The sequence below is a fragment of the Xenopus tropicalis genome, chromosome 8, assembly GCF_000004195.4.
Source record: "Xenopus tropicalis strain Nigerian chromosome 8, UCB_Xtro_10.0, whole genome shotgun sequence".
Classification (NCBI taxonomy): Eukaryota; Metazoa; Chordata; class Amphibia; order Anura; family Pipidae; genus Xenopus; species Xenopus tropicalis.
The window spans coordinates 77,350,414-77,362,044 of record NC_030684.2 but is presented as its reverse complement, the minus strand read 5'-3'; the positions used below and the strand labels follow the sequence as shown (position 1 = coordinate 77,362,044).

Below are 11,631 nucleotides of genomic sequence, written 5' to 3'. Positions count from 1 at the left end.
CAGCTATTTAGGCAATATTTGACTTGTGCTCCTGTGGGGCCTTTGCAAATAGAGCGTACAATCAGATTGTACAGTCTGTTGCTAATGGCTCTGGCGCGGGCGACTAATCTCCCCGTGTTCCAGAGCCATAATAGTTGAAGATTTCTTCAGTCTCTACTTCAATCTCTACTGGAATCAGATTTTTTGCAAGTAAATACATTTCACTTGAATAAGTGATATTAATAAAGTTTGATAGAGTATTTTATTGCCTCCACTGATCATTCTTAGCAGATATTTATACATTTTAGCAGGAGCTGCAATTATTCCACTTAGGTGCTCTCCAAAGACAATATCATCAGACCATTACAGATGTTATATATTTAGATATATAAAGACCACCTAAAAGAATCAGTGACACTAAACATGGAATAATGGAATAATTCTTTTTCAGTGAGTGATGGATAAAGTTATTTCTGTACCACTTACCAGTTAAGTTAAAAGACAACTTTTATAAACATGTTTTATACACATCAGTTAAATAATATATACATTTAAGACCATCATATTGTTTCATGATACAATTTATAATAAAAGCAATATAAATGCTACAGGGCAGTAATGTTCTTTGTAAGGCTCATGCACAACTATAAATAACCATGTGCTATATCCCTTTAAAATAGATCTTGTTTATTTTTACCAAGTAATTTATTTTGTTTCTTTGGTAATGTAATATATTTTACTGTTTGGTAGGTGGTATTTTTATAAACTCTCTTTTCTCTTTCGAATGTTTTACTTTTTCTTTGCTTACTTTTCATTGAATTAAACTCCAAGATTAAACTAAACCCTTTATTTGTTGGTATGTATTGATTTTGGCAGAGGTTGACTTCTTAACTAGCCTTATATTTTGCTTCTGTTTTGCAAGTGACACCTATGTGTGAATTCTACAGGCAGTCTTTTTCCTGGTAATTTGGGGGAAAACCAAGCCCTAAATCTCCATTGCAGGCCACTGGCCTAATGGCTGGGAAGGCATTCCAAGGATAGACAATAATAGAAAACTAGCTTGCAGTGTATGCAATTACAGAGAGAGCCAAAACGTTAGTAAGTTATTCTATGTTATCTTATAAAAGGATTGAACTTGATGCTCAGTTGTCTTTTTTCAGCCCAAATTAACTATGTAAGTGCCACCCAACAACCCACATTTGGCCTTTCCTAAATTTTGTAATCTGCAATGTAGTCCTCATTGGAGCAAACTACATTACAAAAGGCCCCCTTACCATTCTTAACTTGAGGGCCTGTTTGAATGAGGTATTTTTTGATCAATTATCAATATGTAGAATATGTATACTATGTAAACTATAAAATGAATAACACAAATTTGGGTTCAAGTGTCATTGCTATTTAGCTTGCTGGTTTGGCATCAAATCCAAGCTTGCATTGTTTGAACTAAATGTTTTAAATAATAAAAACATAAAACATTTTGGCAGAATTTGACTTAATGCAAGGCAAGACATATCTATGCTGTCATTGTATATAAGTGTAGAAGAAATGAAGAGAGTTATGTGTAGAATGAGTGCTAAGTGTACAAGCACATGCTGTGTAAATACAAATATATATAACTGGAGATAGCACGAAAATAGTCACTAGTCTGACTACCATAAATCTATGCCCTATGACATTTTTTGATGCTTAGATTTGTAAAACAAAATCTATTTGAAAAGCATCTTTTTCTGCATATGTATGCTGAATGTCACTCAAAGTGATAGTTTGTCCAGGGCTGCTTTGCAGGGGAACTGTCAATATTAGTGTAGAACTGGGCGTGTATATAAACTGGTTCTGTACAATTTAATGAGAATAAAACACTGTACTGAGTACTAGATTCCTAGAATCTAGTACCTAGATTCTGATTGCATAAACATCATTAAATAGTGAGTAGAGATAATGTAAGTCCATCATTTAGAAACAGTGAAAATTGCATTTACTTGCCACTTCTATAAATTAAGCTATGATAAAAAAAACCTTTTTCTTCTATGCATTATTACTGTGATCTCAAGGGAAGCGATAAGGAAAATGATGTTGCTTCAGCTGTTATGATGTTTGACAGAGATTCCATCTGTATTCAATCTGGACAGTGTTTAAAAAATGATAAATTCTTACAAATTAGAAAGCCTGGATCTATGTTTCTGATATTTCAGTTTTAACAGAAATGAAATGGGTATTTTGGTATACCATAGGCTACAAATCTCACTTTGCTGTTCTCGAATAGGTGTTAAATTCCAGTTTACAGTATCTGCCAATATCCAAAGGTTGCTAAAGAATGCTGAAAGCTATACTTCAGTAAAAGTCCTTTAAACAGTGTGTTAGTGTGCTGTTTATATCGTTGATATAAGTAGTAGTTCTCATTAAAATCAGCTTTTAGTATGGTGTAAACACACAATTTGCAACTGCCCTTTTTTTAAATTTTTTTTTGTGGTTTTCAAATTATGTTTTTCTTCTAAAGTGTTCAGGCTTGTGATTTAAACTGGTATTAGGTTGCTAGGGGTAAATTTTTCTAGCAACACAGAAGCAGAAATAATGAAATTTTTTAGTTGTAATCTGAATAGAGGCAGAATAAGAAGTCTTATAAAATAACATACAAAATACATCATGGAGATCAATTTAAAAGTTCCTTAGAATAGGTCCATCTATAAAACAAGGTGAACTTACCCTTTAATATGTTTCTAATTAATGGTTATTATCATTTTGGTTACTAAAACGAATTGTATGGGCCATCAAAATATATCACCAATCTTATGATTGAATAAACTGTACATAAATAGTTGTTTGGTAGGCAAGAATGGTTCTATTATGTAAACCCTTATAAGGGATAAAAGACCAAAAAGCATAAAAGACAAAAAGGGAACAAAGACAAAGAGGCGTAAAAGACCAAAAGGGAACAGCCGACAGTGAATAAGGTTTTTTAATGGACACATTTCATTCATTTTCATACTATGTATTGCTTTTATATCACTCTCTGTGAAACAATATATGGGCCATTGAGTCTTTTGCAAGTTGGGATAAATGCCTTAATTTACAAAGAGAAGACCTTCTTTTGTTCTGTTTGATTTCCCAGTCTGGCTCTGACACTGTAGTGGAACAGCTGCTAGCAAGGCACAGGGTGGGGATACCTGCATTGCCAAATGCCACACATTATTGTTGGTAAAAGAGAACAACCTTAGAACATTTAGAATGCTATTTCTCTACATTTTTGGCCAGACTTGCATATGCAAGGAAGGGAAGATGAGAGAAAACACGAGTAATCATTCCACAGACAGATGGTCAAATAAAACTATATGATACAATTGATATAGTTTCTACAGTCAGAGGGTGGAGAGACTGAGGCCAAACCAGGCTGGAGAAGCAAGACAAGCACACTATGGCTTGGCTAGACACTAAACTGCTAGCACTGTCAGAGGCAGGAAATATTGCTTTTCATGACCTATGTGGTTGAAAGCTGCTAAAACGCTGAGACAAATCAGTCAGGCTGAGTTAGGGGTTATTTAGTCATAATACAAGGTCAGCAAATGAGCATCAGTAACTAGGAATGCTCCCAGCCACAAACAAAGAAGGGGGGTTGGTGAGTTTGTACACATAGAAACTACTGGGACCAGCATTTAAAGAGATATTGACACAAGAAATTAAACCTTTTTATTACAGCTATCATAACATTGTCTTGCATGCTATTTATAATTTTGCCTTAAAAAATTTTCCCACGCTTTTACATTAGCTATCAGATAAGGGGCTTGCCATATTTGTGCAGCAGTAACACAAGCTTAATTACGAAGTTTTATGAATACCTGGCATTAAAGATGTGATCTCTGATGTTTGCTTATTTTAGCCTTTACCTGGAGACTATATTTATGAACCTACTAAACCGTTCATGTTGCTCTAAAATTTGGATAAGTGAACTAAAGCTTTGCTGTTGCTAAACCAGATCATTCAGCATCCCAAGGAGTTAGAATAGATCACATAGTTCCCTGCAATGCAATTCCACAGAATGGAACAGACCCTTTTTCTTGGACAAAAAGAACTCTAACTCCTTTTACATGGTTCATAACAGAGCAGCACATTGGGTAGATTTACCAGGTAAGACAGACTCACAGCGCTGAAAGTGATTCACAGTTTTCAAAGCTCGTGGCGAGTGATCAGACAATTGATGCTGAAATAAGAAGGGAGGAGGGGAGGAAGGGGACGAGTCTGAAGGAGAGGGGCTGGAGTGGGACGTGAATCAGATTATACAGCCTCATGTGCTGCTCAGACATATAGAGAGAGGGAAAAAGAGGAATGGGAAGAAAGGATATATAGAGTGAGTGAATAGACAGAGAATGAAAACACAAGACTATTGAGAAATACAGATATTTAAAATCTAACCAAGTACAATGTGACAGTTGGAGAAAAAAGAAAGAGAAAATGAGTGATTTTAAAGTTAAACAGGGGGCAGATCAGCCAGGATTAAGAAAAGCAAGAAGGGAAAAAAGAAGTAGTAAAAGAGAGGAAGAAGGAAGGAGATAGTATAGATTGCAGGGAGTGATAGGGGGCTGTAGAGACACAGGATAGAGAGTACAAGAGAGTATATGCAATGCCTACCTGGAGAAAGTATAAGGAGCAACTAAGCCTGAGAATCAGAAGTGACAGTTCTCCCAGAATCCTCTTTTCTGCCCTATTCATGCCAGCCTGGACAACTTTCACTTTAAGGCTCATGCTGGTTATAATGCCAAGCATCGTCATGGGTCACCCACAGTGTTTGGATTATAAGCCTCCTTTCCAGCCCTCTCAACCTCTGGATTTCTGCTCAGCCTATTCCTCTTTTGGATGCTGTGACTCTGCTCAGGATGAGGCAATTGCCAGCAGGTACCATTATATCACAGATTTCCTGGACCACTCGGGGGTCACAGCCTGTGGGGATTATATTCGGGACATCTTGTGCCAGGTATTTTTTAATGGAAAATACTTCACACCAATGTATACTTTGTTATAGTAGTTAAACAAGTCTTTGCATTTACTACTTCTGCAGTAAACCACTACAGTCAGTGTTTTCTATACATCAGCATCTCCCTGACTGCATTCATTTTTTCTCATGTACCTCACACTTCCGCATTGTCATCTTGCATAGCTTTTCTGTCAGCCCCTTTTCATTTTTCTGTTCTAACTGATTCAAACTTACTGACACCTAATCCTTTTGTCAATTATACCACATTACTAAAACACAGCCCTTGTCATTACCATCACATCACATTTACCTCTTTGTTATTATTCTAGTACCCTTATTATTGCTGTATAACATTATGCTTCTGCTCAATTACTATTTCTGTATTACTTTCATAATGTTTCCAAACAAACACGTGTCCATTACTACTGTATATTCTTTCTGTTATACATGGCCCCTTACTAATACCCTTTCTAACACATGCCCCCTCACTAATATATTCACATTACATCCATGTCCCCTTTTACCTTCCTTACTAATGCTTTGAGTCCATATTCCTGAGCACATATCTGTGCTTGGTCTTAAATTTCAATGCTCAACCTAATCTTGATAATCATGCAGTGTGGAAATGCATTGATAGGCTAAGGACCCATGGAGCGAGTTAGTTGACTGCAAGGCATCGCTGCTACCGCAGGCAACAAACCACTGTGAAATGCCTTTCCACCGGCAACAATAGGAGTCTCCGGTGGAATGGCTTACACATCACTTTGGCTTTCGGGAGTCATGCAAAGTTTCCTCCTGCAAGCAACTTTGTATAACTTTGGAAAGCCAAAGCGATGCGTTAGCCTTTCAACTGGTGACTCCTATTGTCCTGTGAGTCCTTGGTATGACTGTTTTGGTCATACCAATTTTGTGATAAGATGATACTTCCTCTGATACTCCCTTTCAGATTTTACAGTATGCATGACTGTATGCAAATACTATAAGTATACTATAAGACCCGCATGTTTGGCGAGGTCACCAAATAAGCGGATCTCTCTCCTGATATCCCCACCTAAGGAGGGCAACATCATGCTAATCTGATTGTTTGGCCCTAGGGTCAAAAGATCAAATTACAATGATGGGAATAGGAGCAATCAGAGCGAGGACTGCATCAATGAGCCAGATCAATCTGCCCTATTTAGGGCAAATATCAGTTGGAAAGGCCTGCTGGAGGGCCCCATACCTGTACATGGGCAGATAAACTGCTGAAATGGTCTAAAGGACCTGAAATGGCAGCCTAAATCTGCCCATGTATGGCCACCTTTACAGACACCCTTAATTGTAATTCCTCTACAACATTTTCCTCTCTAAACTCATTGGACTATACCCTGGCTTTGCTTTTACATTTATAATATAGTACCTTGTGGTGAGCTTCTTTAAGTGGATGTAGTGTGTAATTTGGCAGAAAGCCACTTAAAAACAGGAACAGAATACAAACTCTATTCAGATGGTGCACTTGCTGGAACTGAACAGGATTGTGCACTATGCTTCCCAATATTTCTTATATTTCTTCACTATATTTCTGAATAGTGAGCTATAAACAATTACTCAATGTTTCAGATTAGGCATTATTGGTAACAAAGTTGCATTGTCCTTTGTTTAATACCAGAATGCACTCTATTTCCTGTTTTATGCCCCCTCTTCCTCTGGCCACTATTTTGACAGTTTCTCTTCTTTTCTGTTTTGACATCCTCTTCCTTTGCACCAATCCCCCACACCAAATACTACTTTCATAACAGGACCAGACAAACCAGGTTTCACTTAAACAAACCTATAGGAGAGCATTGCATGTATCTTAAGCATTGATTAATGATATACTGTTAATGAGGCATTGCAAAGAAAGCCTCAGATCCTAATAAGGACAGGAATTTATGGAGTTCTGCTTTACCAGAACTTACCTTGCTGTCCTCCCACACTCTGGTTTACTGTTACAAAGAATGAGTACAATGCTGACATAGCGTTTACATTTTTGATGCTTTACATATAGTTATGTAGAATGGCACAGCTGGAAGTGCCTATTGCATAATACATTTTAGTTATTCTAAATAATTCAGTGTGTATAAAGGTGAAAATGGGTTAGCCTGGTGTCAGGTGATTACTCCACATAAAGAGACACTGCAACAAACATTGCCTAAAAATATGAGCATTTGGGGCAATCATTCTTGTTGTGCGCCAAAGTATACAATTCCCATTGACAAAAACAGCCTTAGTTCCATTTTGTTTTCCTGATCTGTTTTGAAAACATCTTGACAAATAAAATTTCCTGTTTGGCATTACCCTTATGTAAAATGGGACTAAGGTACCTTAGGAATAATCAAGAAGAACAAAGACATTGTTGTGTATAATCTCCAGAGTCAGACTGGGGTGGCTCACAGCTCACAGTTGCCTAGGTATGATTAAGGGAGGGAGGTAATCGAGAAAGCGCTGATGCTTCTGGGCTGACAGGGCCCACCAGGTTTTTTCCCAGTATCCTGCCAGCCAATCCTGATAATCTCAATCAGGACAAACATAAGTCAAAAGGCAAAGAGAATGGCAAGGGAGGAATATCTCTAAGAACAAATAAAATTGGGTGTTCTCAAACACATTGGGCCATAGTTAGTTAATCGTATAATCTTTTTAGGACTACAGGCTAAAGCTTGCCATACATGGGCAGATTTAAGCTGCCATTCAGACCCGACAGGCCTACTTGACATATAACTGTCTTAAAATTGGCAAGATATCATTCGGGCAGGTTTGCCTTTCCCACCAGATCAGGGACCGCAACAGCTTATTGAAGTTGTTCTCTCTCCGACAGGTCTTATTCCTGTCGTTGTTATCTGATTGTTTGGCCCAAGGGTCAAATGATCGATTATTCCGATATCTTGTGTGGGAATATTAGTGGAAAGATCTGCTTGTTCCGCGACCTTCCAAATGAACGGATATTAAGGTGGCCAAACACGTTTAGATTTTAGTCTTCTTTCAACGAACATTCAAGTATCGATTGGGGCCTGGATCGGCAGGCCTGCAAGGGCCAGGGCCCGCCATGTTTTTTTCCTGGTGTTTTGCCAGCCCAGTCTGACTTTTGTTTCTAACTAAAAGCTTGTAACATCTAGTACCAGAATGCAGTGTACAAAAAAGGTCACAATCTGGCTTTTTTTTTTTTTTGCACTTTGCACACTGTGTTCTGCTCCTTATGAATTACTCAAGGTTTCTGTTCTTCAAAATATAGCATTTCCCAGTGCAGAGAAAGGGGCATACTCTTGTGCCCTGTGGATAAGTAAATTACCTCCTATGTCTCTGTATATCTCTGTATAGGACTGACATTCTTACCCAGTAAAATGTCTTTAGAGCATGTTTTTGGAACTTAAACTATTCTGTGTTTAAGTATTCTGTGTATTTCACAAAATATGGAGGGAATGAGGTGTTATGTGTGGAACCGCCAATACAGAAGTAAAAGTCATATGCACAGTACTAGGCTTAGTAGAAGGCAATGAATAGAGACAAAAAGAAAAAAGGGTGGATGGTGCAGAAGTTGTCAGCTTTATATTACAATACACCTTGGCCTGCAAGAATGGAATGATCTGAAATAGGCAAGGCAGGGTGATGTGAAACCAGTGATTACTTAGCATGGCTTCAACATATGAAGAAGTGATAGTGGACAAATACAGATGGGACCAGTTAGCCAGAATACTCGTGACCGGGGGTTTTCTGGATAAGGGGGGCTTTCCATAATTTCCATACCTTTAGTCAACAAAAAATAAACATTTACTATAATATATATAAATGAATAACATTCATTCCTCAAGCAAACTGGTAAAATTGTATTATTAGGAAACATCAATGAGCATTTTGTGCGTAATGCTCAGTTGTTTTGATCCACTGGTCAACAGCTCAAGATGTACTGGCATTATACAGTCTGTCTTTTGGAAGCCAACACTGTATATTTAAACAAAAAGGCAACGGTAGATAAAGTCTGTTTTTGAATAGGATAATATTTCCTTTAAAATATACTGTCCGGCATAAATCTACATTTCAACTGCTATGGTGGCGGTGTTGTGCAATGAACCTGGTTGCTAATGTTATAAGATAATATTAGGACTGGCATCTGGACAGGGATTACTGCGCATTAATAAAGGTAACCAACACAAGGCTTCATTGTGGACTTTACTGGAATCTCCACAGAAGAAGAGAGTAGAACTCTGCCTGACAGGGAATTTTATACTGTACATGGGTGTAAAAAGAAGGGAAAGCTAAAAGAGAAAAGAAATATAATAAAAATTCTCGTTCGCGTACTTGGAAGCACCCATTAATCCATTAGCTGCCATTAGACTGATCATATTACCCATTAACTATCATTAGATCACGTTGCTCCTACAGAATTTAATACTGTTTAGTCTAATGCCCCATGGAGAAAGTTAGTCTCCCGCAATAGATCTCTGCTGGAAAGGCACTTTGGACTGGTTAGTTGCCCGCAATAGCAGAGATCTGTCGCAGGTAGCCAACTACAGAGCCAACACAGAGCAGCTACTTGTCAAAAATAGAAAATGCATAATATTAACTGATACTTGTCTCTATATGTGTTTAAGCTGAAGCAATTCTTAGTATTGTCTATGGCAGGGTACTTTGTGGCATTTAGTAGCTGTGACAAGTAGCTCCTACTAAGTAAAAATACTGAAGCTTTTGATTAACTGTGCCTTTTACAGACAGGGGGATGTAAGTTCTTGAAATACTAGTTTTTTATTCTGTTGTAAAGAATGTCAGGAAAAGTTAGTGATTGTATCCTTCCTCTTCTGAGTCGTCTGCTGCATTACTGATACTTTTGGTTTTGACCACTCATGCACTGATGTCATACGATGCCCATAGATATCAGTGGGTAATACAGTGGTGTAGTGGATAGGGGGTGCTAGATTAGAATGTAGAACAGGACACTATCTGTAAGGAGTTTGCATGTCATATCTGAGGGGGTTTGCTCTCCTACTCCAAAAACATATTGGTAGATTAATTACTTCCTGATAAATGTAATTTGTACCTAGGTTACATAAATAAAAAAATATTCATTCAAGACTATCTAGGGCTGCAAATAAATCTTCCAAACTAGGGAGCATATATGGTTTTTCCCTAAATCCCAAACTAATTGACCTTGAGGTTGAATCTCCTCACCAATGCTCCAATCCCCTACAAAGGGGCTAGCCCCAAGAAGATCAAGAAGATCAAACAAGTTCAGTGGAGGCAGGGTTAGAGAAACTGACATTTGGAGATACGGCAGGAGAAAGTTATTATGGTCCAATAGAGGCAGTGTTAGAGAGAATGGTCCTGGTTATCATTAGGCTTCTATGTAACAGCATCAGAAAATGTGACAGTAGTTCAATGTTCAAAGAGTTACCAGCAATTTTTAAAATGGATTGTAAGATATAAAAGTCATTGAGTTTTTTTCTGATGCAACACACCCAATACACTAAAAATCCAAAATATATAGCCAAACCTGCAGCTGTATTTGGTCTCAGTCAGGGCCTACGATTAAACTATCCCTTTTTCTGTGCAATGCTAAGGGGCTGATTTACTAAGACACGAATTCCGACCGAATTGGAAAAATTCCGATTGGAAAACGAACATTTTGCGACTTTTTCGTATTTTTTGCGATTTTTTTCGGCGCCTTTACGACTTTTCGGAAATTATCGCAACTTTTTCGTTACCAATACGATTTGCGCGAAAAAAACGCGAGTTTTTCGTAGCCATTCCGAAAGTTGCGATTTTTTCGTAGCGTTAAAACTTGCGCGAAAAGTTGCGCTTTTTTTCGTAGCGTTAAAACTTAAAAGGCGCGACGTTTTGCGCAAGTTTTAACACTACGAAAAAATTGCAACTTTTTGCGCAAGTTTTAATGCTACGAAAAAATCTCAACTTTCGGAATGGCTACGAAAAACTCGCGTTTTTCCGCAAAAATCGTATTGGTATCGAAAAAGTCGCGATAATTTTCCGAAAAAATCGCAAAATACCGATCATTACGAAAAAAACGCAATCGGACGCATTCGGCCCGTTCGTGAGTAAGTAAATGGGCCCCTAAGTGTCTTATTGTCCACTATAGCATACGTGGTGCTATGATATTTATTTAAAAGGGTGGTATTTTGACTGTGAATTATTCAAGAGACATGTTAAAGATAACATCATCTGCACTTATTAAAGGTGTTGGGGAGCAACACAAGCATGGAAAAAGTAACTGGGGGTGCCATCAAGAGCTTTAATTGGCTATTTGGTAGACCCTGTTTTGACTGGCAGCCTACAGAAGGCTCTGTTTGGCATTATACTTGGTTTTTATTCAACCAAAACTTGCCTCCAAGCCAGGAATTTAAAAATGAGCACCTGCTTTGAGGCCATGGGGTGCAACATCCAAGGGGTTGGTGAGCAACATGTTGCTCACAAACCACTGGTTGGGGATCACTGTATTATATAGATACACATCTTTATTCCCTCAACAGAAACTTTTAAGAAAATATGAATAACAGATGAGTTTTAGCAGTATCCTTTTCCAAAATGTACATTCTGGTTGAACATAAGGATACACTCAATCCATAAATTTTGAATCCAAAGATTTGGATTTATACTGGACCAAACTTAAATTTGCAAATACAAGTTTGAGAAAAAAAAGTTCATACTCTCTGAACAGAAAGATG

General features: G+C 37.8%; 1 protein-coding gene across 1 annotated transcript in view; it reads left to right on the top strand.

Annotated features, from left to right (window-relative positions):
- The first annotated feature begins 4,192 nt into the window (after positions 1-4,192).
- hhipl1l (HHIP-like protein 1 like) overlaps positions 4,193-11,631 on the top strand; it is a 29,470-nt gene continuing 22,031 nt past the window's right edge. The window contains exon 1 of the mRNA XM_002940609.5: positions 4,193-4,945. Coding sequence (XP_002940655.2) covers positions 4,595-4,945 — 351 coding nt within the window. The 5' untranslated portion in view covers positions 4,193-4,594. The remainder of the gene's footprint in view (positions 4,946-11,631) is intronic.